Source organism: Alternaria triticimaculans (genome assembly GCF_023758025.1).
Source record: "Alternaria triticimaculans strain BMP 0046 chromosome Unknown scaffold_2, whole genome shotgun sequence".
NCBI lineage: Eukaryota > Fungi > Ascomycota > Dothideomycetes > Pleosporales > Pleosporaceae > Alternaria > Alternaria triticimaculans.
Window position 1 is genome coordinate 342911 of NW_026055959.1, and position 27873 is coordinate 370783.

At 53.8% G+C, this 27873-nt stretch overlaps 9 protein-coding genes across 9 annotated transcripts; 6 read left to right on the forward strand and 3 right to left on the reverse strand.

Moving 5' to 3' along the window:
- Window positions 1-3470: 3470 nt before the first annotated feature.
- J4E78_001795 (uncharacterized protein) lies at window positions 3471-7361 on the forward strand (the record flags this gene model as incomplete). The annotated part of the gene is made up of 1 exon (XM_049362448.1): window positions 3471-7361. One exon carries the CDS (start codon window positions 3471-3473, stop codon window positions 7359-7361), a length of 3891 nt encoding a protein of 1296 aa, XP_049225040.1.
- A 1000-nt stretch (window positions 7362-8361) lies between these two features.
- On the forward strand, window positions 8362-11365 carry J4E78_001796 (uncharacterized protein; the record flags this gene model as incomplete). Its single annotated transcript, XM_049362449.1, has 9 exons — window positions 8362-8379; window positions 8447-8480; window positions 8531-8536; window positions 8587-8631; window positions 8681-8794; window positions 8849-8979; window positions 9029-9074; window positions 9126-10293; window positions 10342-11365. The coding sequence occupies 9 exons, from the start codon at window positions 8362-8364 to the stop codon at window positions 11363-11365; spliced, it is 2586 nt and encodes an 861-aa protein (XP_049225041.1).
- A 316-nt stretch (window positions 11366-11681) lies between these two features.
- Window positions 11682-13274, reverse strand: J4E78_001797 (uncharacterized protein; the record flags this gene model as incomplete). Its single annotated transcript, XM_049362450.1, has 4 exons — window positions 11682-12288; window positions 12347-12719; window positions 12834-13119; window positions 13209-13274. 4 exons carry the CDS (start codon window positions 13272-13274, stop codon window positions 11682-11684), a joined length of 1332 nt encoding a protein of 443 aa, XP_049225042.1.
- Window positions 13275-13526: 252 nt separating this feature from the next.
- On the forward strand, window positions 13527-14308 carry J4E78_001798 (uncharacterized protein; the record flags this gene model as incomplete). Its single annotated transcript, XM_049362451.1, has 2 exons — window positions 13527-13832; window positions 13889-14308. The coding sequence occupies 2 exons, from the start codon at window positions 13527-13529 to the stop codon at window positions 14306-14308; spliced, it is 726 nt and encodes a 241-aa protein (XP_049225043.1).
- Window positions 14309-14793: 485 nt separating this feature from the next.
- J4E78_001799 (uncharacterized protein) lies at window positions 14794-15495 on the forward strand (the record flags this gene model as incomplete). The annotated part of the gene is made up of 2 exons (XM_049362452.1): window positions 14794-15196; window positions 15305-15495. The coding sequence occupies 2 exons, from the start codon at window positions 14794-14796 to the stop codon at window positions 15493-15495; spliced, it is 594 nt and encodes a 197-aa protein (XP_049225044.1).
- Window positions 15496-15605: 110 nt separating this feature from the next.
- On the reverse strand, window positions 15606-16683 carry J4E78_001800 (uncharacterized protein; the record flags this gene model as incomplete). Its single annotated transcript, XM_049362453.1, has 2 exons — window positions 15606-16127; window positions 16192-16683. 2 exons carry the CDS (start codon window positions 16681-16683, stop codon window positions 15606-15608), a joined length of 1014 nt encoding a protein of 337 aa, XP_049225045.1.
- A 1152-nt stretch (window positions 16684-17835) lies between these two features.
- J4E78_001801 (uncharacterized protein) lies at window positions 17836-19893 on the forward strand (the record flags this gene model as incomplete). Its single annotated transcript, XM_049362454.1, has 2 exons — window positions 17836-19698; window positions 19747-19893. 2 exons carry the CDS (start codon window positions 17836-17838, stop codon window positions 19891-19893), a joined length of 2010 nt encoding a protein of 669 aa, XP_049225046.1.
- Window positions 19894-24259: 4366 nt separating this feature from the next.
- On the forward strand, window positions 24260-25036 carry J4E78_001802 (uncharacterized protein; the record flags this gene model as incomplete). The annotated part of the gene is made up of 3 exons (XM_049362455.1): window positions 24260-24382; window positions 24432-24662; window positions 24713-25036. The coding sequence occupies 3 exons, from the start codon at window positions 24260-24262 to the stop codon at window positions 25034-25036; spliced, it is 678 nt and encodes a 225-aa protein (XP_049225047.1).
- A 2138-nt stretch (window positions 25037-27174) lies between these two features.
- J4E78_001803 (uncharacterized protein) lies at window positions 27175-27642 on the reverse strand (the record flags this gene model as incomplete). The annotated part of the gene is made up of 1 exon (XM_049362456.1): window positions 27175-27642. The coding sequence occupies one exon, from the start codon at window positions 27640-27642 to the stop codon at window positions 27175-27177; it is 468 nt and encodes a 155-aa protein (XP_049225048.1).
- Window positions 27643-27873: the final 231 nt, after the last annotated feature.

Here is a 27873-nt window from a genome sequence, read left to right on the forward strand (position 1 = left end):
AGTGTAGTGACTGGGGATGGCTACAGTGGGACTATGACGCTGTATGTTGTGGCGAAGAAGGACGCGTCGTCGTCCTGAGGATGCTGGCTTGCTGGGTCTGGCTGTGGGTACTCTGCATGTTGGGAAGAGCAGCGAATGGACGGACTATGACGAGTGTTAATGCAGCAGTTGTTGGTGAAGGGCTCGCAGAAGGCGAGCAAACTCTTCTCGTAGATCTTCGGTAACTTGCAACGATTGCCACGTCATGAGACACCTCTCCTCGTTGTACACGTAACATGTACTGTTTGTATGCCTCAACACGATGTCAAGGTTTACGTGCTGTCTCTTCATCCCCAGTGGCACTCCACAAACAGCAGACGGAGACACATATCGTGCAAACCATATACAGAAGTCCAATGGGTGGCTTCTGGAAGTCGGTAATGCCCAGTTTACAAGAGTGCTTGGCCACCAAAGTGGAGATGAAGATTCTAGGTTCATGCGTGCCGTCATGCCCCACCGATCCTCGTGGAAGCGACACAGAACGCGTTTCGGGAGACAAGATCCATAAACAACGACCCTGCGAGAGGCTGCGGCATGTGGATCTGACAGGAAACAACAGTGGAAGCCGAACATAAGGTGAAATGCAGCCTCAGCCTCAGCCTTGTGTACTCCGGAGCAGTTGAAGCCTGCATAGAGTATAGGACCAGAAATATAGCATGAAAATGACGATCGCAACCGTGCCCAATGCAGAGGCGGGGCCTGGGGCTATATGTTCAGATCGTTAAGCAATGTTCTTCTTCTAGTCGGCAGGAATGGTTTCGAAACGTTCAAGCGCATGCCGGCAAGGGTGGTCTCACGGTGTTGGAATGTCACCCAGCACAGCACAGCACAGCAAAGCGCGTGCATGCTGTTCAGGTCTAAAAGATCAGCTTCAATCGCCATGTTTAACCGTGGCGGCGGAAGTCTCCTTGCGATGCTTTGAATTACGGGTATGTTGGCCTCGACCAAATGGTAAAGCCAAGCGACAGAAAGGGGAATCCCAGGAAACGAGGAGACAGCTCGATGCCGCGGTGCATTGGCTGGACCATTGGATCGGCTCAGACCTGTGGGTTGGATTCGCACCTTCCTCGTACAGTGCTACGCAGGAGCTTGAAACGAGTCACAGTACCCGATGACAAGGCGAGCCTCGGCACCCGCCAGGTGGAATGTTTGTAGAACGTCGACAGACAACCAAATATAGCTGTGGCAGGCGTTCATAGTCGCAGACCGAGAGATATGAAACGTTAGAGCACGGAATGCGCATCTGAGGCGCTGATGGAATGGCGTCAGTCAAGGCCATGCTGACTTAAGAGATAAAGGACAGTCCAGTCAGAAAGTACCGGTACCAGCAGCCGATGTCGAGGCTGCAGTCCAAGTAAAGGCTAGCTACGGACAGGGGCTACCTCGAACCTAGGGCGCTGTAAAGTTCATGTCGTTCGCTGGGGCGCAGGCGTAGAGGCGGCGAGCAGAAGTCGAAACCAGCCGTCTGCCCTAGGACGAACTTTGACGAGTTGTCGAGAGGACAGTCCTGGACGATGCAGGCAAAGCGCACATGGCTGTCAAAAAACGATAGCGTAGTACAGTAGTAGTTGGTCGCACTTCAGAATAACTGTGGACACAGGCCGGCAAAATGGCTTGCTCAGCGAAGGAATTGGGTGGCTGCAGGCGATACACAGCCCTGCAGTTTCCTACAGTCAGCCAGTAGAGACGTTGGAACAACAGTGTACAGGGCCTAGGAAGGTGCCGCGATATTGCTTCTGAGCGAACAATCAAAGCATGTCCACGGGGTTGGGTGCAGCATGAGGCGGCGTGGTGAGCGATCATCATCATTCGCATGCGAGCGGGACCCGTGTCATGCCGAAATGAAGGGCTCGGCAAGGGCAAGGGCTGCGCCTTCTCTTATTGGCCGCCTGATGGCCGTTCCTTCCTCAGCAGCGTGCGCATCGAACGGTGGGGAGCAAGGCGCTGGAGATGGCCATCAACACAGCGCAGGCGACCGCCTCCAAATTCCTCGAAATTGAGGGTTCAGTCGCCGTGTCGTAGGCAAGGGATACTCCATGTCTTGGGCTATACGGTAGCACAGCCGGGGTATACTGTATATTACCCTTGGCTAGTGCGGTTTGAGCTCACAGCCGTCTGCACGACCAGGGCCTCGCGGCCAGATGCAAATTAATCCACAGGCGCACCGTGGCGGCATGCGCAATCTGCTGCTGATGGAGACACAATGTCCGCTTCGCCTTTTCGTCGTCGCAGCCTCTGAAGTCTTGCTGTCTCCTGTCACATAACCTTCCCATCGTATCCACCCGCGACGTCAATAGCGAACTACTTCCCTCTGCAGCAAGCGCCGTTCTATTTTGCGACTATCGAATGCAGAGGCCCGCCGCGCGAAACCCTGGCTTTCCCCGTCCTGGACACTGGCACTAGTGGTGGGCAGTTGGTTCTCCTGCAGGGAGCACACGTTGGCGACTCGCAGCCCACGGCGCTTTCCCTCTTCCGCCCCTCGCCCCTGCCTGCCGCCGTTTTGGCCTGGACACCTGGGCGACTGCTGCTGCTGACCGGCGCCCTGTCTCTTCTTCTTCTTCACTACCCGTCGCCCACGCCCCAAGCCGACCTCTTCTCCACCACCCGCCGACAACCCCCAAACGGGCGCATTCATATATCGACTCTGCGCATCTCCCGCCCGTGGTTCCCCGTGGCTCTCTCCTCCGACCGTCAAGCACCGCTCTCCACGTCGCCCAGGCCTCACGCTCCCTTGCACGATTCTCCGAATCACGACCACTCCTTCAAAAGCAATTCCGCTCCGTCGCCGCAATTACTAGTAATCTGACCGTTGCCTATCAACGTCGTCGCCGCTCGTTTTAGCACCGCACCGTCCACGAAAACGCGTCCCAGCCCCGCTGACCACTTACGACACGCACGGCCACCCGCTGCTCAGGAACAAAGAAAACGCAATCGCTGCGAATCGTGCTTAGAGTGTCTCGACCACTCCTACGATTCTTTGTCGCCTGCCTGCCCGCTCGCTGTCATCCACGTGCGTACCAGTCTCTGATCGGCCCTGGTTCGGTACAGCGTGCTTCTAGACCCACGCGACGACTATTCTCCGGTACCTGTCAGTGTCAAACATGACAGCATAGTCCCGCGACCAACCCGAGAACATCGCGACGACGCAGTAATCGCTTCGCCTGTGCAACCATCTATTCCTAGCTGCATCGACAGTCTAGTGAGTCACCCAGTTCAGCGACGCGCTTTCTCCATGGAGACTAACATGCGACAGGTCCATTCTTTACCATCATTGACATTCGTCAAGTACACTCGTTTACCATAGCCCTGACAGTATGTTGTGCTACTGACACTGCAAATGCCATGGCTAATAACAGCAGGCTTCCACGTACATTGCCTTCGAGACTCTCGAGATATCTAATTCTACATAACAAGGCATCATAATCGTAACAATGCCTCGCTCAACGACAGTATGGGCAGCCGCCCTGGTTCTGGCCAGTCTCTCTGGCTCTGGCCCGCTCCTTACGACAGCAGAGGCCATGCCTGCACCGGGACCACAACAAACCCAAGGCCGTCCCCGATACTACTTCGCTAGGCACGTAAAGCGACAAATCGTTACCAATGCGACGACCCCTGCGGCTACCCCAGAGCCATCAACCAGCTACTCGTCCAGCAGCACTACTGAGCAACTCTCGTCCCGCCAGATGGACTTCCCGTCCTTCATTGAATCGCTGTTCCGCGGTAGTTCCGATTCATCGGCTCTTGCCTCATCCTCAGATGTGCTTGTCAGCACCAGCGACGTAGACACCACTGGCACCTTGTCCTCCGCTTTGGCAGAGAGCTCCTCTACCGCACCTCTCTCAGAAAGCAGTGTCTTTTCACCGCCACCACCTGCGGCATCGAGCTCTGCAGTCGAATCGTCGAGCCCCATCGTTAGCTCATCAAGCCAAATTCAGGAATCAGTCACTGAGCCATCGTCTACAGCTGCTCCTACGTCCACTTCCGAAACAGCGCAAAGCGAGAAGCCTGTTGAGACCACCACATCCGAGCCTATCACCGAACCTCAGCCCACAACCGCTGTTTCTCCAACGGCCGAGATTGGCACTACCAGTGGTCTCCCCGAGACTATTGTGCAGCCTACATCAACCGCCCAAAGCAGCGCCGCATCTTCTTCTACCAAGGCTGACAGCCCTATTCTCGGTCCTATCCTCGGCTCCACTGGCCTCCTACCTGAGATCATCGTTCCACCAACTTCCACTGTCCAAAGCTCAGCTGCGGCCTCTTCGACCGCCGTTGAAGACACCCCAGCTTCTTCGATCGCTCAGAGCTCAGCGGCCGCCCCAACCGGAGGACTGCCTGACGTGATTGTACAACCGTCATCCTCCGCTGTCGACAGCAAGCCAGCGCCTTCTACCGGTAGCATTCCCGAGACCATCGTGCAGCCCACTTCAGCTATCGCACAGCCAACCTCGACGCCTCCTGGTGTTGAGAACACCCCTGCCTCGACAGGTGGACTACCGGATGTTATTGTGCAGCCATCATCGTCAGCCGTTGACACACCTACTGCAACAACGACTTCTGCTGGTCTCGTTGGTGGACTTCTCTCAACGCTTCTCAACCCAATCATTGGATCTACTGGCGGTGTACCCACATCTGTTGTCCAACCTACCCAGGTAGTCTCATCGACTGCTCCCCAGTCATCTCAGCAAGCTGTCGGCTCCACTGGAGGCATCCCAGAGACTATCGTGACACCCACTGCGTCTCTTGTTTCTTCTGCACCAAGCTCTCCTGCCGCATCCAGCTTCCAGGGACCTTTCATCGTCCCTGGATCCACAGGTGGTGTTCCTGAGTCGATTGTGCAGCCTACCTCATCCGGCGGCTTGGTTGGTGGTCTGCTTTCAACGCTACTCGGACCCACCCCTACTTCTGAGGTCGGCTCCACTGGTGGTATTCCTGAGACAATTGTTCAGCCTACCTCTTCCGGTGGCCTTCTTGGTGGTATCTTGTCGTCAATCCTTCCACCCGTGCCTACTTCTGAAGTTGGCTCGACTGGAGGCATTCCTGAGACCATCGTTCAGCCTACCTCTTCCGGTGGCCTTCTTGGTGGTATCTTATCGTCAATCCTTCCACCCGTGCCTACTTCTGAAGTTGGCTCGACTGGAGGCATTCCTGAGACCATCGTTCAGCCCACTTCGTCTGGGGACCTTCTTGGCGGGCTACTGTCGTCGATTCTGCCACCTGCCGCCACTTCCGAGGTTGGCACCACAGGAGGTATTCCTGAGACTGTTGTGCAGCCAACCTCATCCGGTGGCCTAGTCGGTGGACTGTTGTCTTCGCTCCTCCCATCAGAAGTCCCGACAGCCACCTCTCAGGTTGCTTCAACTGGCGCACCCCTCTTGCCATCATCCGGCATTGTCATCGGCATCACTACGGCTTTGGGCACTGGTGATTCTGCCGCTTCGACTGCGACACCGACTTCTCTCTTGAGCTCTGGAGCCATTCCTACTTCGGAAACCGTAGCTACCAGCTCACCGATCCTCGACCTACCGGGACTTGTATCTTCGGTCATATCTGGTGTCCTGCCTACCGGTAGCGGCGTTGCATCTACTGCACCCACCTCAGTAGCTTCTGCTAGCGCGTCCGGCATTCTTCCTCCGGCACTCTCCTCGCTGTTGTCTTCAGCTGTCTCGGATCTCCCTGTCTCAGTGGTGCCCAGTGCTATATCAAGCATCCTGTCTGATCTGAACTCGGCCCTGCCCACCGGCACTGGTCCTATTATCATCCCGACTGTCTTGCCCTCAAGCTTGCTGTCTTCCGGAGTTCTCCCGTCGTCTGGCCTGCCAATCTCGTCAGGTATCCTACCATCGTCTGGCGTCCTTCCTTCTTCAGGACTCTTGCCATCCGGCGCTGTGCCTACCCCTACCTCTGAAGCTGTGTCTTCGTCTGGCGTGCCTGCCTCTGAGGCTCTCTCCTCTAGCGTTGGGCCTACAGCCTCCGAGACTGCAAGCATCACACCTTCAGCATCTTCAGGAACTGCCCTGCCCTCAGGCTCCGCAAGCTTGGGTATCACTCCTTCTGGTACAGGTTCCATCGGCACATCTGCATCACCGGTTCCAACTTCGTCGGGTAGCCAATCTCTCACTGTCCCGGCCTCAGAAGGACCTTCGTCAGCTTCTTCGACTGCCGCCACTACTCTGAACCCTTCAAGTGCTGGTAACGCCACCCTCAGCGATGCTCCCACTTCGTTCTTCAGCACCGGCTCTGTTGCTCCGTCATCCGTCGTTGTGTCCACCCCACCACCCACTTCAGAGACGCCCAAGCCTACATCCACGAAGGGCTCTGCTTCAATCACTATTCCAGCCCTGCCGACCACCACTAGCAAGGCACCGCCGGTCTTTTCCCTTACGCCAACCGCTACCGATAGCGCAACTTCGCTCATTGTTGGTACTAGCATCATCGTTGAGGCTTCGACTATGCCAACCCCCAGCCCCACCGTCAGCAGCATCCCCTCGAGTCTACCACAGATGATTGCGCCGCCTGGAGGAGTCCCTCCTGAGAGGCCGGACAACAGCTTCATGGGCCAAGTGTGTTTCAAGTGGCCGCTCAACTACCCGTTCGTGTCTGCAAACGATGGTGGGCAGCAAATTTTCCACTACCTGCCAATTGCTATCGCAGACGGTTTGAACATCTCAACCTCCGAGGTCAAGAACTTCGGTCTGAAGCCTCTTAACACCATGGAGTACCAGGGTTTCATCACCACTCTTGCCTTGTTCACCATTCCGCAGGATCTGCAGACGAAGCTCGCAGCGCAGCTCCGCAACCCCGCCGATGCTTTCTGGCATAACAAGAACTCCACAGTGAACGACCTCACGACCTTGATCAACACCGCGTGCCCTCTCCCCGCAGGCAAGCTTCCGGGTGACAACAGCCCTGCCAATGCGGCTGCCGAACCAGGTGCTGAGTCCACAGGTGGTTCCGGCGATGGCGGTGCTATGGGAGGCGACATCGGCGCCAGCCGCACTGTCAACAAGACTAGCGCCATCGTCGCTAGCAGTGCCATTGTCGGTGCTATCGCCTATGGTGCAGCCATGTTCTTTGTTGCTCGCCGATACAGGAACAAGCGCATGGCCCACCAGCGCTCGAGCTCCGTCCCCAGCACCAGCCGCATGACCTACGGTTCAATTCCAGGTGGCGCTGCTGCTTGGATGCATGGCGCTCGGAATGGTCGAATGACGCCTGGTAGTCGCGGCAGCCAAGGCAGCAGTACCACTCAGGGTCGCAGTGTCCGAACACAGCAGATCTCGGCTCCGGTCATGGCTGAGAACTCTCTTGGCTGGAACTAAAGCATCACTGCCCTTTCCCTCCCCCACAAAGTCTGCGCCGTTGTACCACAGACCGGATGTGGATGGCTTCGCCTCGTGCCTACCAATACACCTCCGCCCCAGCGACCGGCTTTGTCCCATATCAACAACAAGTTGTCGCACCGACCTCATCCAAGCTGGTGTTCAGGATCCAGCCGCGAAGCAAATCTCTCATCACTACCGTTCGGACACGTTCGCTTAACCCAACATAAACTTACACTCTATACTTTAACATATATTCTCCTTTCACTGTATTTCACTTCTAAGATACCAGTCTACGCTTGGTCAAGCTAGACCGTTTTTTCCTCTCGTCATTTTGTTGATATATGAAATGGCCATTTCATGCCATGGGTGGAGGGTTTGGGGTTGCTGTCGATATATTCGTTATGCGTTGTACATGCATGAGCGGCAGCGCGCAGGGGCTACTTGTGGGGAGGCTGTCGTTCCGAGTACATAGTTGTAGGGTCGGAATTGAAGAAGAATTCACTTACTTGTTGAGCATAATAAATGCACTTGCGTGATTTGAGGTACGCAGGCGCAAAGCCACAGGGTCCCACATGAGCAGCCACAATGTCCAAAGACTGCTCGCATCGTGCATAGATGAGATGATGTGTTGAACGTAATTCCCTTGTGGACACGGCGTAGGATCTACAGCCCCGTGCAGCTAGCGGAGGCGGTAATGTTGCGCATTTCGTCTGCTATCGACGGTTTTTCGAACCTGCCGCAGTGGGAAATAGCTGCGTGAACCCTGTCGCTGTCTTGGCGCAGCTCCGCCGAACATCGAACACATTGCGGAGGACACCAAGCAGTAACACCCCAGCGAATCCCGTGACTGGCTTTCTCCCTCTCTGGACTTCCATACCATCGATACCCGTTCACGTTTCCTTGCCTCTCTCCGCGACTGCCTGCGCACCTGTGGACTGGCTACTAAAGCCACGTTCCCATAATCCACCCCTCCGCAATACACAGTTGAGCTATAACAATGCGTCTCGACGTCAAGGTACGCGACAATGCGCCGCTGCATACGTGAGTAGCAAAGAGCAATTCTAACCCGACTATGAATATAGAGGCAGCTTTTCGCGCGGTCGGAGCGTGTCAAAGGTGAGTAGCCTCAATGGACACTTATCAAGACGTACACTAACATGTTACAGGCATTGGTAAGAACAGCAGCTCTGCTAGACATGCCCGCCGCTAAACATCCCCAAAGACTTTCACCCGACCGAGCCATGGATCCTTACGACGTTATACAGCGGTATGCACCGCTGGTCCTCCCGCCACAGGCAAAGTGCTGACAGAGGCAGGACACGTCCACATCTGGTCGTATATATCACAATCGATTGTCAAAACCTTCGAGCTTACCGACGTACCCGTACGCGCTGGTCGCTTCATTGCGAGGAAGAACTGGATAGTCGCTGGTAAAGCCCAAGCAAACCGAAACTATTGGAAAAGAAGTTGACATGCACATTCAGGTTCCGATGACTTCCAGTTGCGCGTCTACAACTACAACACCTCCGAGAAGGTCACATCTTTCGAGGCACACCCTGATTACATCCGCGCAATCGCTGTCCACCCAACACAACCTTTCGTCCTTACCGCCAGTGTGGGTAACAAATCTGAACAACGCAGAAGCGAAGCTGATGTGGCTTTAGGATGACATGACTATAAAGCTTTGGGACTGGGACAAGTCGTGGAAGTGTATGTGGAGTGGTCATACCAAAAGACATGGCATATGCTGACAGATAGCAGGCGTACAAGAGTTCGCTGGCCACCAACACTACGTTATGGGCATCGCGATAAATCCCAAAGACCCCAACACATTCGCCTCCGCGTGTCTCGACCGTACCGTCAAGATATGGTCCCTCGGCAGCTCTACTCCCAACTTTACGCTCGAGGCGCACGAGACCAAGGGTGTCAACTTCATCGACTACTACCCCCAGTCGGACAAGCCATATCTCCTTACAACCTCCGATGATCGGACAGTCAAGGTTTGGGACTACACAACAAAAGCGCTGATTGCGACACTCGAAGGTCATACTTCTAACGTCAGTTTCGCCGTATACCACCCCGAGCTCCCCGTCATCATCTCTGGATCGGAAGACGGCACAATCAAAATCTGGCACTCGTCGACCTACCGGTTGGAACAATCCTTGAACTATGGGTTGGAGCGCGCATGGTGTGTATCGTACCAAAAGGGAAGAAATGGCGTGGCACTGGGATTCGACGACGGAGCTGTTGTCATCACCATGGGACGTGAAGAGCCAGCTGTCAGCATGGACGGTAGCGGAAAGTTACTCTGGGCGAAGAACAACGACATTCTCACTTCGGTGATCAAAGGCAGCGACCAGCTCAAGGATGCAGAGAGACTCTCGCTCCCTAGTAAGGATCTTGGTTCAACCGAGCTGTACCCACAGTCATTGCTGCACTCGCCCAACGGACGTTTCGTAGCAGTTTGTGGTGATGGTGAATACATCATCTACACTGCGCTTGCTCTTCGTAACCAAGCTTTCGGCAGCGCTCTCGACTTCTGCTGGGCCTCGAAAGAACACGACAAGGACTACGCCATCCGGGAATCCTCTACCAGCGTCAAGATCTTCCGCAACTTCAAGGAGCGGAGTGTACTGAATGTTGGCTTCTCGGCTGACGGCTTGAGTGGCGGCGTGCTTCTGGGTGTGAAGGGTCAAGGCGGTATCGGCCTATTCGACTGGGACTCTGGCGCCTTGGTTCGACGGATAGAGGTCGAGCCCAAGAGCGTCTACTGGTCTGAGAGCGGGGAACTCGTGACGCTTGCCACGGAAGACACATTCTATGTCCTTCGCTATTCTAGGGAGAACTACCTGGAAGCCGTGCAAAACGGTGAAGTGGACGAGGACGGTGCCGAGTCTGCATTCGAAGTTGTGTGCGACATCAACGAGAGGTACGTTGTAAGAAGCCATTACTGAATCCACAAGCTAATGACAAACAGCGTTCGTACCGGTACCTGGGTTGGAGATTGCTTCATCTACACAAACAGCACAAATCGCCTGAACTACCTTGTCGGCGATCAAACGTACACCATTTCCCACTTCGACTCGCCTCACTACGTCCTTGGATATCTACCTCGTGATTCCAGAATCTATGTCGCTGATAAGGATGTCAATGTGGTCTCCTTCGCGCTGTCTCTGGCTGTCGTTGAGTACCAGACACTTATCCTCCGAGGTGATTTTGAAGCCGCTGAGGAGACCCTTCCCTCTGTGCCCAAGGATCAGAACAACAAGATTGCTCGATTCTTGGAAGGTCAGGGCCAGAAGGAAATGGCGCTCAAGGTTGCCACCGATCCCGAACACCGATTCGATCTCGCTTTGTCCCTTGGAGATCTGGAACAGGCTGTTACAATTGCTCGTGAGCAGGACACGGAGCATAAGTGGAAGACTGTCGGTGATGCTGCTCTCACAAACTGGGATGTCAAGCTCGCGCAAGAATGCTTCGTCAAGGCCAAGGACCTTGGTTCCCTTCTCCTCCTCTACAGCGCAACTTCGGATGCCGCTGGCCTCCGGGAACTCGCTTCCCTAGCCGAGAACGCCACCGCAAACAATGTGGCCTTCTCTGCGCTCTGGCAAATCGGTGATGTCCAGGCGTGTATCGACCTGCTCGTCAAGACCAACCGCCTCGCCGAGGCTGTTCTCTTCTCACAAACGTACAAGCCAAGCGCTACCGCTGGACTTGTCAAGCAATGGAAGGAGTCCCTGGAGAAGGAGAACAAGACCAAGGTTGCTAGACTCCTTGGCACGCCGCCTCAGGACGGTGAGGGAGATGCAGAGATGTTCCCCGAATGGGATGAGTACCTGCGGTTGGAGAAAGAAGGCGGAACGGTGGAGGACCTTTTGATCCAAGAAGACGAAGTAGAGGCGGATGATGCCGATGAGGAGATTGCAGCCGATGCTGAAGAAGATGACGAGGAAGAAGACGAAGACGAGGAAGAGAGCGAGGAAAGTGAGGAGGAGAAGTAGGCGTCTGCATCAAGCGTTGTTTTGCTTGGCGGATCCGTTGTAGCTGCAGTTTGACTTTGGATGTGTGGCTGCTCCACGTAGCGTAGGTGCGGTAACGGAAAACGACACAATGATACAGATGTTTCAAATATGTGTTATCCAAAGTTGTGATTTGATATATTGTAGCATGATGTGACGTTATATCACGTCCCTTCGTTAAATCTATGCCTAGCCCACAGAAACGCCACCCATATGTACGTTTGTCTTGTCTTCGTGATATTCCAACATATACAAACATTTTACAAGGCCATACTGATATTCAATGGCAGCGTTGTCATTACTGTACGACAGCCTCGTTGGTCGCGCCCTGGTATGCCGAGTCGCGGAATCTCTCCTCACCACTAGCTGTGCTGTCGCTGCTGCTCGCTTCCTCCGACTCTTCGGAAGTGGTGTGAATACGACTTCGTACGCGCGCATTCATCTCCTCACGTGTGTCGTCCACCGTCTCCATCTCGCGCAGCCCCTTGCCCCGACCGAAGAAGTCTTCTGTCCTCAGTCCGCGGACATCGCCCTGCGCCATTCCTTTGCTGCTCCTCAGTGTGCCGTCTGCCTTCTTTCTCCTGATGTACTCCCGCACTGGCCCCATGGCCGCATCTCTACACGCCTCCTTGATATCCGAGCCGCTCATCCCAGCCGAGACACGAACTAGGTAGTTTAGATCAAAGTTCTGGTGGTCGATTTTGGTACCGCGGAGGATCAGAGAGAAGATGTTGTGACGCTGTGTGGCTGAAGGGAGTGCGACGGGGAACTTCTTGGGCATGCGGCGGAGAATGGCTTCGTCGATATCTTGGATGCGGTTCGTGGCGCCGAGGATGCATATTCTCTGGGGGGTCGATGTGCCGGAGGAGGTGCTGGATGCGAGGCCGTCCCAGTGGGTCATAAACCTAGGAATTATTAGTCCTACTTTCGTCGCAAGTGAGGTGAGATGGTATTGTGACGTACTCAGCTTTCACCATTCCGCTGGCCTCGTGTTCTCCGCTTCTTCTCTGTCCCAAGACTGCGTCAATCTCGTCGATGAAGACGATACTTGGTTGTAGCTTCCTCGCCAGACTGAAGACGGCGTTGACGAGCTTGTTGCTGTCGCCGTACCATTTCTCCGTTAACGTCGAGATGTGTAGGTTGATGAAGCAGGCGCCGGATTCGTGTGCGAGGGCTTTTGCGAGCATAGTCTTTCCGCAGCCAGGAGGGCCATAGAGGAGGACACCGCTGGGTGCGCTGAGGAGCGAGGAAGAGTGCGAATAGAGGTGGGGCATGGTCAGAGGATAGATGACGGATTCTTTGAGCTCCTCAATAATAGAGTCAAGGCCGCCAATGTCTGGAATATGTCAGCTTTACATTGCGACGCAGGTTTCCAGTAGGCCAATTCGCGCGCACTCATGCGCATAATTCCACAGCCCACGGCTCAAGCCCGGACGAGTTTATGACGTACCCTCGAAGCTCACGGGAATCTCCTCGGGCGCAACCACCTCCATGGCAATCGTCTGCTCGTAGGTATTCAAATTGAGATCCTGTATCCTGGGCCGTCTGTGCCTCGATTCTGTGTCTTCCTCATCTTCACTGTCGTATTCGCCGTAGCTTTTCCGCCGCTTGCTTGTAAGGATGGCGTCGAGTTTACGTGTGGCGGCTGAGGCTTTGGCGCGGGCCTCTTCTTTTTGTTGAGCTTCCGGGTCGAGGCGTGTGAGGAGGTTGCGAATTACGAAGTAGGCTATTAGTGGCTACGGGGATATGAGCATGTAGTCGGCAAGGCAGTGAGGGGCACAGTGGGTGTGGGGAGACTGTGGCGCGTTCGTGGGTATAGACGTACTGCTGCAGCTGCCATGAGGATATCTGGGAGATAGCCCGTAAGGCTGCTCTTCTTATTTGCGCTCATGCTCGCTGGGCTGCACTTTCACCAGTGCGCTCGTGTCTGCAGATAGCGTGGGCTTGTGCTCAAAGAGCGAGTGCTGGGTCGGGAGGTTGATAGAGCGTGCGGTGTCGATGCCAAAAGTAGGGACCGATGCAGGAACCGGGCCGCGGCTGCGTCGACCTCAAGCCCGGCGTCACACGAGCTCCGCTCCGCATCCTTGGATCGCATCACATCGCATGCCTTCAACGTCACTCTTCACTCGCACGCAAAGTCACAATGGCCGCCGCATACAAGCCTACTGAAGCGATCGCGCTCATTCGACCAACCTTCGTCTTACCGCGCATCCGGGCCTCAAATCGCAGAGCGCACATCGGGCGCATCGCCTTCTCCACCACCCACCATGCACAAGCCACACATACGTCGACGAGCAGTCCGACGCCAAAACCGCAAAGGAAGTCGATTTCTTTGACCGGCGACACGGGCCAAGTCCGATGGTCTGATCTGTCACCGGGCGAAAAGGCAGTGCGGACCACGCAGCAGAGCTTCAACTTTGTAGTGGTCCTGGTGGGCATAGTAGCAACTGTACAGCTTCCCCTCACCAGTCTACTTTTGGAAGCGGCGACTAACATCTGTATTAGGGCGGTGTCGGCTACTTCCTCTTCTCCGATGTCTTCAGTCCCTCCTCCAAGACTGCCTACTTCAACCGCGCAACGACACTTATACGTCAGGACCCCCGATGTCAAAAACTACTGGGTCCAGGCGCCGAAATCGCTGCTTTTGGTGAAGGCTCTTGGTCGCGATGGGCGCGCAATCGCTACCTCAGCAGTACCGAAGAGACTGACAAGTGGGGCACTGAGCATCTGCGCTTCAGATTCTTTGTCGAGGGGCCGTTGGGACAGGGCGTGGTACATGTACATTTGACTAAGAGACCAAGTCAAAATGACTACGACTACGAGACGCTTGCTGTGGATGTAAAGGGTCATCAGAGGATTGATCTGATTTCCGAGAACAAGAAGGACAAGGTTGCGCCCAAGATTTTTGGCGCGCGGTGGTGGTGAAGACAAATCTCACAGCTCTTCGCAATGGGCTCTGGTGGTCGAGTAGCCATACATCCCTCCAATCAAACCTTTAAATTCTCGCTGCTGAACAGGCAGTTCGTGTCAGCCAACATGCAATTTGTTTTTCCATCCTCAAACGGGCCTTCCCGATGCGCACAGATATGAGAACAAAGCAGGGGCAAGGTAGAAACCTGTATGCTAGCGCACCACGGACTACACACGACTCTCTTCCCCTGCCCGGGCAAACTTGGTCAGCAAGATTGGGCCAAACCACTGCATTTTGTTTGTGCTTGCTCTAATTGTTTTGCTTCTAGATCCATCAAAATACGTCACACGAGGCTGACAAAAACCATGTGACCCCTCCAGCCTCAGCCATCAAATCCAACTTGACCACGTTCACATATGCACGCTACGACCTTGTGCATCGCCCCCCCCCTAAACCCTGACCCAGAAGCATCGTTTCTTGAGCCCAAACATCAACCACAATGCCCGTGTCCATATCCCCAGCCCAGCCCAAAGATGCAGTCGACATCGCCGCCCTACATGTCCAAGCGTTCAGCTCCAACGCCCTCATGCGAGCCATCTACCCCACCCCTGCTATATGGGCAGCACTTCAGGGCTGCGTCGAAGAAAAAATCTTAGCTGACATGAAGGAGCCCAAAATTACAGTCCTAGTCGCCAAACACACGGACGAGGCTGAAGTGAGGGAAGAGCAAGGTAAGACTGTAGGCTATGCCGTGTGGTGCCATCCGATCAAGGCCGAAGAGCAGGACTGGAAACTACCAACTTGGAAGTTGCCGGAGGGCACTGATTGGAATGTGTTGAAGCCTTGGTTAGCGGCCGCTGGAAAGACTGTGGAGGAAGTCATTGGGCATACGCCGCATTATGGTAGGTGGTGGTGTTACGTGCTTCTGCATGACCCGAGATGCGGACTAATTGGAGGTCTAGATCTTATGTGGCTCGCTGTATCACCTGATTATTCTCGAATGGGTATAGGTACCTTGCTACTGCGTTGGGGCATGGACTTGTGCGAGAAGGAAGGGGTGCCTGTGTACTTGGACAGTACCGTTGAAGCTGCGCAGACGTTTTATCAGAAAGCGGGCTTCATAGAGAGGGGTAGAATCAGGTTGGTAGTTAATGGGGACATGTACGAGGAGGTCGCTTTTGTGTACGAGCCCAAGCGATAGATGGTACCAGGAATGATAGTCGCCGAATTGCTATGAAGATGAATGGTCCTACCCGCTTGTTTCCAGCCTACGTCCAGGTCTCGTGTGCTCAGGCCGCATTTCCAGCCCGTTCAAAATGAGTGACCCAGTTCCCTTCTCGCAAGCATACTCACGATCTCTTTGGTTAGCATCGTCGTCATGGCCAGGTCAGGATCATGATCTGGATTGACCTCTGCGATGGACAGTCCAACGACATTGGTGCTAGCCATGAGTACTGTCAGGGCTTGCATCATCGTCTGAAATGCCACACCTGTAAAGTTTGGGACATTTGCCAGCGGGAATTCGCCTGGATCAATGGAGTCAACATCAAGATGGACCCAGATAGCCTCAACCTTGTTCTGCTCAAGGTGCTCCAATGCTTCGTTTGCACGTCTTTCCGGATGGTTTGCCACCGCTTCTGACGAGACAACTTTGAAGTGCTCGTCGTTCAGATATGCTAGGTGCTTCGGCTTGTTCCCCGAGTGGGGAAGGTTTGTGCCAAAGAAAACTGTGTTGGTACTGTCGCAGAGCTTCTCACGAGCGAGTACAGGGTCCAGTGTGCCTTCTGATTCGTCACTAATTGCCCCGGGCCGCGCCATGAGCTGCGTCATCGTCTGCAGATTGGTGTACGAAGTCAGTGTTTGGCTCACGTTCATCTTGCGTCTGAAGTTTGCTCACCATGCTTGCAAAATAGCCCATCCAATCGTCGTCCAAAGGTGAGTGCAGATCAGTGTCCGCGTCGATATAGACAAGACCCATAGTAGAGTCGTGGTACTCTTTCTTGACAGAGGAAAGGATGGCTGGCAGCATGCAGCACTCGCCCCCAAGAACTAGCTGAACTGCTCTGGGCTCCGCCTGGAAGTTCACGGTCATCTTCTTTCGCACTCTGCGAAGGAGCTCCAGATTACCCGTCCTGTTGCGGATGTCGCCTGGTACGAAGGGGCTGGGCTTGTAGGTCACCTCTCCGTCGAGCACGTCCGGTCCCGGGGCCGGGCCATCGCTGTCGGGGAATTGACTTGGGTCGATGTCAATAACGTTTACGCCCGCTTCGACCAGTCTGCGGTAGATGTCGACCGTTTTGAAAGCCGCAGCCGCCCTGTACTTCCCTGGTATGATGGAGCCGCAGTCGGCAGCCACGTACGTTACGCATGTCTTTCGCGACTGGTCCATTGTCGTGGTTTGTTGATGCAACTGAGATGGAAAAAGCGTGATTGGAGTAGTTACACAAATGTAATGACTGGTCTTCACTATAGGCGGGGAAGGATGAATCTACACTGACATGTTGCTCATAGGGCGTGCATGCTGGAGTCTGACTACTCTGGCAGCGACATGACCGCAACCAGCTCACCTATTCTCACATTCCACTGTGAGTTGATTCGTTCCCTCAGTCAACATGTCACCTAGGCCTTGGCGTAAGCTGGCGTGAGTCTGCTTCCAATGATGCCTGGCGACGCCGGTGCCACCTTGCAAAGGCGCGGTGACTGTATGCTACAAGCAAGCTTCTTGCGTCGGCTCAGCGGGAGAGCGAGTGACGATGTTAATGTATCCCTGGAAGGTACAAAGGAAGTGTCATGGATGGTCGCGGCTCATGAACCCGACACGCGTCATGGTGGGAACTTGATGAGCGACAGCGGGTACTTGATTGTGAAGATTGCAAACGAGGTGTATGCCAGCACATGAAGGTATATACCGGATGGTGCTGCTAGCTCAAACATGGGCTGAAGCCAATGTCGCATTCGCACAACCTCGCATTCGTCAAACGACGATAAATTTTCAGCCACCATGACTCGACGCAGCACCAAAGAACAGAGGAATTGAGTGCACGCTTATGCGCACGCCCCATGGGGATTGACATGTTGAGTCGGGGATGCGCGCCATGCTTTAGCAGCTGATGCAAAGATCCATATTTCAAAGATGGCACGGATAGAGCGGGCGTGGTCTAGTCACGCAACGGGCCAATGGCAGCGAATCCTTGACACATTCGCAGCTCTCGCACGTTGGCGTTGCATCATGGCTCACACAGTCACGACGCGTTTGGGCTCCAGTTTGCAACTTTGCTTCCCATTTCGGCGACCCCTTTGATCGCTTCTACCCGCCGGCCCTGTGTTTCGGATCCACAGCCAGGTCGCGACCGAACGCAAATGTATTTTGGGTTGCGGTCCGAGGACCATTACGCACAGCAAAGTGCCGGACCATCGTAGCCGGAGTACTCAAAGTCTCATGGCGCCTCCAACGTGGCGGTCGTCCTCATCTCTTCTTCTTCTTTTTCCATAAGCACAGCAACCGCACAGCGCTCCCCTCTCCTACGCAGCACCCGCCGCAATGGAGCCCTCGACCACCAACCCGTCGGAGCACACGCACGTCGACTCGCACGAGATGCAGCAGATGCCGCCCACGTACCCCTCGCCCTCGATGCAGCCCGAGCAAGCAACCGGCAAGACGCGGGTCAGGTTCAACAGCTCGGCCAACGTCGAAGTCCCTGCGCCCCTAGAACACGTCCAGAGCTACACCCGCATCAGCGAATCCGGGTCGAATGAAATCACCACCAACGAACACACCACCGACGCCGAAGAGCTCTGGAATGCATACCACACCGGCCAGCAAAGCCACAACGCGCCGCCGGTGAGCGAAGTGGATCCCGAGGGCGCCTACACTGTCACCGGCAACACCAACGGCGGCATCTTCTACCAGCTCCTGCAAGCCTACAAGCAACCGGTGCGCGGTTATACCGATACATCCTCCGAAGCCAGCGAGACATCACCCACACAGAGGTCGCGACCTGGCTCTTCTTCAGGACCCAGCACCCCATCCAAGAAGAAATGGTACAACGCAAACAAGCCAATGCAGTCAACAGAGACGCTGGCGACTCTCGTTGGCGCTTCAGCCAAGCTGGCAAACCCCAAGGATGACAAGAAAGATGCCGCTATGCGCCCGCGCCATCACAAGCGCAGCAGCAGTGGAGGAATCATTGCCAAGGTGTTGAAGCCAAAGGAAGACCAGGATGCCAAGATCAAGATACACGTTGCAAACATCCTCAAGCGACAGCAGTACATCATCCGCATGTGCCGCGCTCTCATGCTCTTTGGCGCACCCACACATCGCCTCGAAGAGTACCTTGCGACAACGGCCAAGGTCCTTGAGATCAACTCCCAATTCCTCTACATCCCCGGGTGTATGATCATCTCCTTCGATGACAGCATGACCCACACCGCTGAAGTCAAGATCGTTCGCACCGATCAAGGCGTCAACCTCGGCAAGCTGAAGGACACTCACGACATCTACAAGGAGGTTTTGCACGACGTCATCAGCTTGGACGAGGCTCTTGCCCGCTTGGACGAGGTCATCAACGCAAAGGATCGCCATCCACGTTGGCTGACTGTCCTCATGTACGGTCTTGCTAGTGCGGCAGTCTCTTGCTTCTTCAAGGCCCGCCCCATCGACATGCCCGTCATCTTCGTACTCGGCATTGTCCTCGGGCTGCTCCAGCTTGTCATCGCTCCGCTGTCCAAGACATACAGCACTGTCTTCGAAATCACTGCGACTATCCTCATGAGCTTCCTTGCGCGGGCGTTTGGTAGCATCAACAACGGGAACCTCTTCTGTTTCTCGGCCATTGCACAGAGCGCCATCGCTCTAATCCTTCCCGGATGGTTGGTGCTCAGCTCAGCCCTGGAGCTCCAGTCTCGTGCTATCGTACCGGGATCTATCCGCCTTGTCTTCGCCATCATCTACTCGCTCTTTCTCGGATACGGCATCACTGTCGGCACAGCTATATACGGTGCGATAGACTCCAACGCCACCAATTCGACCCAGTGCCAGGATCCAATGAACCCATACTGGAACTTCCTCATGGTCCCACTCTACGTCTTCTTCACGACCTTCACGGTACAGGCCAAGTACAAGCAGATGCCGGCTATGATAACCATCGCGTTTGCTGGCTACATTGTCAACTTCTACGCTGGCCTGAAGTTTTCCTCATCTGCCCCCATCGCCTATACATTTGGCGCCTTCACTATTGGCGTGTTGGCAAACTTGTACAGCCGATTACGTCATGGAGTTGCAGCTGCCGTCCTCCTACCTGCAGTATACGTCCAAGTTCCGGGCTCTCTTGCGTCAAGTGGCAGTATCAACTCTGCCCTACGAACAGCATCAGCTCTGATCAAGGGCGCAGAGACATCGACCGACGTCAGCAATCCTTCATCTCGCTACGAAAACATTACTGACGTAGCGCAGACCACCACCGACAGCCTCAATGCCATCGTCTTCAATGTCGCTGCGTCCATGATCCAGATTGCTATCGGCATCACTGTCGGGCTGTTCATGGCTGCCCTTCTGGTCTACCCCATGGGCAAACGACGCAGCGGTCTTTGGACACTCTAAAGTATACATTCTAATATTTTCTGTCATGCATAGCGATATGGCGTTATAGCGACCCAAAATGGGAGGAGTTTGGGACATCTACCTGCTAATGATCTATAGTACTCGAACACCAAGATGTTCAACTTCAATGACCCACATGGAGATGAGTGGTGTCGAGGTGAAATGTGAAGGTAAGCCCCATTGCAACACGAGCGACTCTATCCGAAGCAGTTGTCGACTCGCCTTGCGACAACCAGTTCCAAGCAGCAAGCCGTTGCGACCACTCCACATTGGTTTCCATGCGACATCCGGACCACGCAGCCCTCGCCGGATTTGGACTTCCACAGCGACCAACCTACGCAGCATTGGCCCTAGCAAAACATCCCAAAGAACACCATCATCCGCCTGGTTCCACTGCAACCCATCGCCGGATTTAGACCTTGCGCCCAAGCCTCCCATCGGTTAACTTCTGCTCCATGCACCTACTCCCTTTCACGGCACACGATATCTCACCTATACCTCCGCGCCCACTCGTCCTGTTGTGATGCTTCGCTTATGATTGCGAGGCTCGCACAGGTTGATGGCACCATGCACTGCGTAAACGCCCTGATGTTGATACCCCATCCATAGCCATCTTTTGCTAACCGAAGCTATTTCGTGCAACGTGTCGTGACGTGTCCTATCCCTTCTTATGTGTTTTAGGAGGAACAGTACATACAACGGAAGAGCTGTTCCAAGAGCAAAGCGTTTAGATATAGCATCTAGATATGGAAATATACCCTTGTTTTCCAAGACCTTGCTTTCCACTCCTGAACTATACTTGAATCTTCTGAAACAGCAACATGCTCGTCGTTGCATGCCAAGATGAATGTCAAGCGTGGGCACGAAGTCACAAGCTGTCAGTCAGACTCTTGCTAGTTGTTGAGGAGTACAAAGATGAATGAAGAGTGGGAAGGTGTATATCACATAAGCCAGTGTATCTAGCGCTGCCTCAAAGCAGTGACGTAGCGTGAAGGTCTGCACTCAGTGACATCACCTCCGATCCAGGAACAGAGGAGGTATTAGGTAGGTGTACAAGCTTTGTAGTCATCGAGCGATCACGGCGACTTCGTTAATCGGAAGTACTGCCAACGAAGCATCACCAAGCTTCTCGTACCAACACTTCGTATCTGCAGCCCTCCATCGAATCGCAATGAAGCCCCGGTGCACAGACGTCCCCCAAGACTTGCGCAACGTCGAAGCTGAGGTACAGTCACCTTCTAGAAGGCCCGTAGAAGACGCACTGACACATGTGAGACCATGTCCGTTGAGCTCTGGAAAGGGAACGGTCTTGGATCGGGTCCGAAGCGCGCAGGCTGTGATGTGATTGGTGCTGGACGGCTTACGAGATACGGGTATGCAGTCAGCATTGTGGCAGTGGTGTCATCGGTGGTAGTTCGGACCCGCTTTGACTCAAGACTGTAGGTATCAAGATGGATAGTAAGAGGAGTTGTTAGTATGCGTAATGTCGCATAAAGCTAACCATTTAATTTGTGCTTGTGTTGAGTAAAGAGCATCTCTGATAACCGGCCCTTGTCAAACGACGAGATAAAACGTATGCATGTTTCCAGACTGTTGCAGGTATCAACGTACATGATGCTACTGGTACATTATCAAAAGCTCTTTCTAGATGATAGATGGGCAGACGTGCTGCAGGCGGCGATCATCTGTCTTCCCCGTCACTTGTTGAGCATTGCATGATAATGGCTATAAATCGTACGATAGATCTGAACGGTGGGGTCTGGTAAGGCAGCGGATCTAAAGCAGCGATAGTTGTCGTAGGGCTGTTAGTGTCCGCCAGGATCTACAAGTGCTGGACCCTGACGTGCGTTCTGCGCTACTACGCTTTGGGATCGTGATAGATGGCTCGAAAATGAGAAGGTGAGTTGGACTGCGATAGTTGATCCGAATCCATAGCATTGGGACGGGGATGTGGTACAGAGGCCGTCTAACTGTATGTCACACGTCCCATGGTATTTGGAATGAGCGAAACATGGCAAACCAACGTTGCTACTGGACAGCCTCGTCTATTCTGTGTAGATAATGCAGAGTATTTGCATTAACATTCGACACTTCGGTCTAGCGTTGTGTATGTTTCTTGGTGCGCTGTGCCCCGATGCGGATGCAGTGAAGCGGGTTGTAACTCGCCTATGTCCGCCAACTCGCAGGTTGATCTCCTCTCCCGCTACTGACCGTTTAGCCGGTGAGATAGCCTCGAAGTTTCATGGGTTTAGGGTGTAAGCTGGGGATTCATGTTGCGGAGAACGAGGTGTGTCAGCAGCGGGGCAGAGAGGTTGTGTTGCCGGTTAGGGATGGCACACTAATGACTTGCAGCGCCGAGACCAAATCGGCGCAGGCTTTAACGAGTATGCTTGACGGCAGCGAATGTGGCGGGAGAAGGACCATCAGATAAGATACACGATTCGCTTGAGAATGTATCGGCTGGCAATCCTACTACAAGGTTAGACCAAATAGCCCCATGCGGACCCGGTGGATGCGTAAGACGGCGGGCGGTGGTTCTTCAGCCTACAGGCTCGTTTCGCGAAAGCAGCTCCAGACCGGCAGCCCGAGCCGGTGCGTCCCTCTTGCGAACGTCACTAGTGCGCCGCCACGCTGGAAGTGCAGAATTACTGGTTTCGGTAAGTAGTCCAGCGTAGTCACAGCAGAACGCCGTAGGGCTGTCTCTTTCCACGTGGGTCGTGCAATGTAAGAATCACACCATACCGGCCAGGTGAGACTCTCCACAGCCTAGCGCAAGGCATCGATAACGTTTCGAGCAGCAGACATAGGTATCCTGTATCCTGTAGCCTGCTCGGATGCATACGGTGAGTACATATCACCTTACGTCGCCGAGCATTTCCCTGATGTAAGATGGTGGTCGCTTGGGAATGTTCATGGACAAGGCTACTGATAAGTCATGGCAAGCGCGCTTACGTAGGTAGACTTTCAGCTCAGTTAGCGTTCCACGTGCTGCCACCATAGGGTTCTTTTTCGGCCACCCCCAGGCAGCTGTACCCGACGCTCACCGATCGCCTGCCGACCCTGCGAATACCTGCTTTCCTTCGAATGCACGACAAGACATGTGAAGGAGCCCATTTCACGCTCTGCTCTTGTGTATCAAGCTAGCGAAGCACACAATAGCCATTTCTTTTCCATAGTCGCACCTGAATGTCGTAGCGCATCCGAATGCGCTAAGGCCTGGCATGGTTGTTCTCGCCAGAAGGGCGCAATACACATGGTACCGGGTTATAGCGTTGGTAGCCAATATAGCCCCTGTGTCGGTATTCTCGCAGCGAGCGAGGAAGAGCGGTGACAAAATTGCATGCACTTTACATCGTTCCCAGTTAGCGCGAACGACACTTCACTACGACCGAACTTCGGCCCAAGGCTCGCAGTGGAAGCGAAGGCTCAACAGCCCAGCTGAACGTAGTTTTGGGTCAGTGCATTGCTCTGACGTCGTCATGTAGACAAGCTCCTTAGACTCAGCGCAATACCCAGCGTCTGTGTTGAGGTATGTGAGCCCCTCACTACGGATGTTGTTCGATTGATCATTCAAGATACCTCATCATAGCCACGGACTGCCGAGCTTTTGGAGATCCAGCCCTACCATGCATCTTGTGCGGGACGATAACCCTCAAGTGGGGTGGTTTTCTTTGAAGACAAGACCAGGCACCTCTCTGACTGTCACCAAATGCGACAGCGAACTACTTTGATACCGTGGTTTTGGTTGGCTGCAAATTGTTGCAGCTAGTTCAGCATGCGTACTAATCTTTTTATCAGAGACTTGAAAGAGTAAAGCGCACGCCTCCATGCAGACCCCTGTCTCGCGGCCATGGCTGGTGTAACTCTGGGAACCACTCGAAGACGAGAATAACAACAATTGGTGTGCTTGCTGCACTGGTGGGCCGTGCTTCGGACGCGTGTGCCGGTAGCAGCTGTATGAGCATGCGATTCAAGCTATCTTCTGCACGTATTCCGCTGAAAGCCACATCTTCAGGGTCCACCATGGCCGTTGGGGTTGTTCGCGGGCATAATTGCATGGTCAGATATCCCTGCTCAAGCCACTGGCCGCCATCTCATGTGACTCGACGCGGTTCCGAAGGAGACATGCGCGACGTCCGCACAGTGTATAAGATCTCAGCTTGCCCACCGTTGTGTAAGCCATCTCCACCACACACGTATCTCAACTTGAACTGACACGACACTTGCACATTATCTCAGCAGCGGCTTCCAACACAAGTCTTAATCACAAGAAGAACAATCGCTCATTCCTATACACCATTCTGCCTTGCGCAAAGACTCATTAACTTTCTCGTCATCACTTATCTGCAATCGCAAATCACACACAATGGATTCTCACTCATTCGATTACTGGATGGCACAGGGAAACTACATTGCCCCAACACATCAGCCAGCCGTATTCGAAATGCCTCCCGATCTCTCCAAAGTTCCGAGTCTGAGCGGATCGCCTGTGAGTCTTATGTTGAACTCCCCTAGTTTACAAAACTGACTTGCTCAAGGTCTCATCTACATACGACCAATTTCCTGCACCTATTCACCAAGCTTACTACCCTCACATCGTCGATGAACCTATGCAGTTTGGATCATACCCCATGCCAATGACACCCTCCGATTTCGGATCCGATCACGACAGTCCATACTGCAGTCCTCGACCACTGCAGCACGCCGAATCTACGTTCGGGACTATGCCTACGCCCGCGCCAACCGAACGAACACACACTACCTCAGGGGTATGTATCCTATATCGCACAAACAAAACCTAAAGCTAACATTTGTACAGCGACGAAGGGCTCAAAATCGTGCCGCTCAACGTGCGTTTCGAGAGCGGAAAGAGAAGCACGCCCGAGATCTTGAAGCGCAGCTTGCGGTCTTGAACGAAAGATACACTAAGCTCGAAGTATCGCATACGGAGCTTAACGCGGCTTACGAAAAGCTTCGAAAGACCATCGAGCTTCTTACACAGGACGACGACGCGGAGGGTGAGGATGATGAGGGTACAGTCACGCGCAGGCGAGGGAGCAATTCGGATACCCTCCGCAAGCTCCTGGATATTCTACATGGGGAATTCAAGGGTTCGGTACCCGTGAAGACAGAGATATCCTAGCATTTCGTTGGCTAAAGATGCTCGGGCACTGCGTTTTCTTCTTTTCAACTTCGCTTCTTGTCTATACCCATTTTGCTTTTGCGTTCAAGCCAGCGTTCATTGGGCAGTAGCCTACAGGTGTCTTTCAGCTACATTTACTTTTTCGTCTGCAAAACCCTGTCCACCAAGAATTTCTGAACTACTTTCCAACGCGGGGTGTGACGATCACCACTGGTTGATACCAGCCTTCACTACATGGTCAAGACCCACGAAGCTACGGCCAATCTATCGTAGATAGTACCTAATACGGAATTGTACCCACCATACTGTAAGATGGACTTCGCCTATGCGCTTTTAGCCCCTCGAGGACCTGCGTGATTCCCATTCCTGGCCATAGGCGAGCGTACGTGAATACGATCGTCCGGATAGTTGCTTCCTGTGATTGACAACAGCCCCAAATCGCTCCCCATAATTCCGAATTGAAGCACTGAAATGCCGATATAGGAAGCCGGCCCGTCAGCATCAGCCAAATTGCCTATACATCTCCGCAATGCCGCCAATGAACGTCGCAGAAACTCCGATCGGAGTATGCTCATCTCTTACCAGCCCCAAAATCTCACTGTGGCACCCGGGGGTTGATCGTGGGAAAGTCAGCTGTAGCAGATAGCCCGAAGGATGGAAAGCTAGGGCCCGACGGTACCCAGTCGTCTCACTTCGTGGCCGCAGTGAAGTGGCCGTATGCTAGATTTGGACATGCTACGTATTTGACGGCATTGAGAGTTTTGTCCTATTTGCGGGTTAAGAACTTCCTGATATGGCCATCAGATGTGCATCTTGAAGTTTGAGGTTGAAGAAGAGGTCTCTCGTTTATAGTGTTATGGGGCTAGATCAGGCGTGGCGGAAAGGGTACCCGGGTGTTCGATCTCGGTGAACGCCTACGCACGTGTATCGCAGTCGCCCCCAAAACCACCAACTTCTTACAATTTGGTTTCTAGAGGGATAAGATGTTGCAGTAAGTCTTTGCACCATTTAGTCAATCATCATGTAGAACCCAAGGGCGTTTCTCGATTGTCACTCACCAAGCAAATGTTGCCGGCAAGGATATCGCCCCATAAACCTTGACCACCCACTACCATAATCCTGGGACGTCGCTGTACTTTACCATGCCAAGTCCAGCTCGCGACTTCAACGATATGCGCTTCCAGCGTATGACACAGAGCAAATGTCAAGCGATGCACCCAAAGCGCGACGCGAGCGTGACCTCGTAAATGCAAGCCCTCACACGCGACAGATGGAGGCGCATCACGCCAAACCCAAAGTCGCCGCCGCTCGCCCTCCCACATAGCTCTTGCCCCACCCACAATTGCGCCTTGCATCTTGCCATGTCCAGGCAGCACGGTAATAGCGAAAAGGTAAGAATAGACGAGGCAACCGTGGACCAGCAGCTCGTATCTATCGAGTCCTTAGTTTGTACTGAACAATCCCGCAGCCTTGCGACCTGACAAAACTTGATTGTTGCCGCACTCGATTTCCTGCACGACGGGAAATCGCGCCGCACTCTTACCACCCAAAAATAGCTGTTTTGCCGCACGATACCACCTCGCTAATTTGAGGGTGGGAATGACGACATCGGCAAACTTGATGTCCAGAACAGCTTCCGGTGTTGAGGGTCTGCTAGTATTGGTGTACCAGCTTTGGCCCATACGCGGATGCTGTCAACAGATGTTAGCTCGGAAGCGTTCTTTCCCAAAGCGACCACATCGATGAGCTACTTCATGGTTTCGCCGAAAGAGGAAGCGACCAGTGGGTAATCGTATCCAGAGACTAACCACATAGGTCAAGTTGTCAACGAACCATACTGAATCTTTCCTCTGTAGTACTTAATCTCTAGTAGTCGGTGAACGTTAGGAACCACAGAGTGACATCACAGCCTTGGGGGGTATCTTGATGTGAGCGAACAGTGTGAGGATTATTACGTAGTAGTCTAAGATCATTAATTAGTTGCCCTCCCTAGTAGAAATGTGAAACCGTCTCCGCATCGATGTCCTCATGTTTATCCCGTGACGTAACGCCAATCCCCAAATGTCATGTTTCAGATCGTTTCTCATTAATCGACAGGCCTTGGTGGAAACAAACTTCCGTCGTCATAGGTGATGCTTTCAGCAAGCAATGTTGCCGGCCGTCGCGCCGGTACCTTGGCCTTCTGGCGCAGCGACGAAGTCGTCGCTGGTCAAGGCTCTGCTGAACATCAAACAGGCCGTCTCTAGTTGTCCGCCAGCTGTGCCATAGTACCCTGCCGGTACTACCACGTTCTCTGCCCAGTATGATGTCTTGCACTCTGTGTGGTATCCGTAGCCGTAACATTGTTGAAGGCACTGCTGTGCCATGGCGGTTGTATTCGACGAGTAGGAAGGGTAGTATGAGCTGTAGAGGATGTCGTCGTGGGCAGCCGGCGACGGTATGTAAGATGCATTTGACCCAGTGGGCAGAGGGTCGGTGACGGTACAGGTTGCGGGGATAGGTACAATCGCAGGGCCGCCCGCCCGAGCAACTGAATTCGACGTAGGTAGCGCGGACGCCAGCGAGCAGAAGGCCGTCGCGAGGATTGTGGTTGAAGTGAACAACATGTTTACTGAAGAAGTCGATAACTAGACAACGACTGTTGGAAGGATATATATGTAGATTGAATATGCAGGATTAAGATGCAGTTGCCGGTGGATAGCCCCACGATAATTGACGCGTTGGAAGCTGTATAAGTATTCCTGCGCCTCGCTGCATGATGCCTGTTGGTGTGATGTCAATGTGGGTAGGTGGTAGGGCCAACTCGCTCGTCAGTGTTCAGCCGCAGCGCTGTGCGT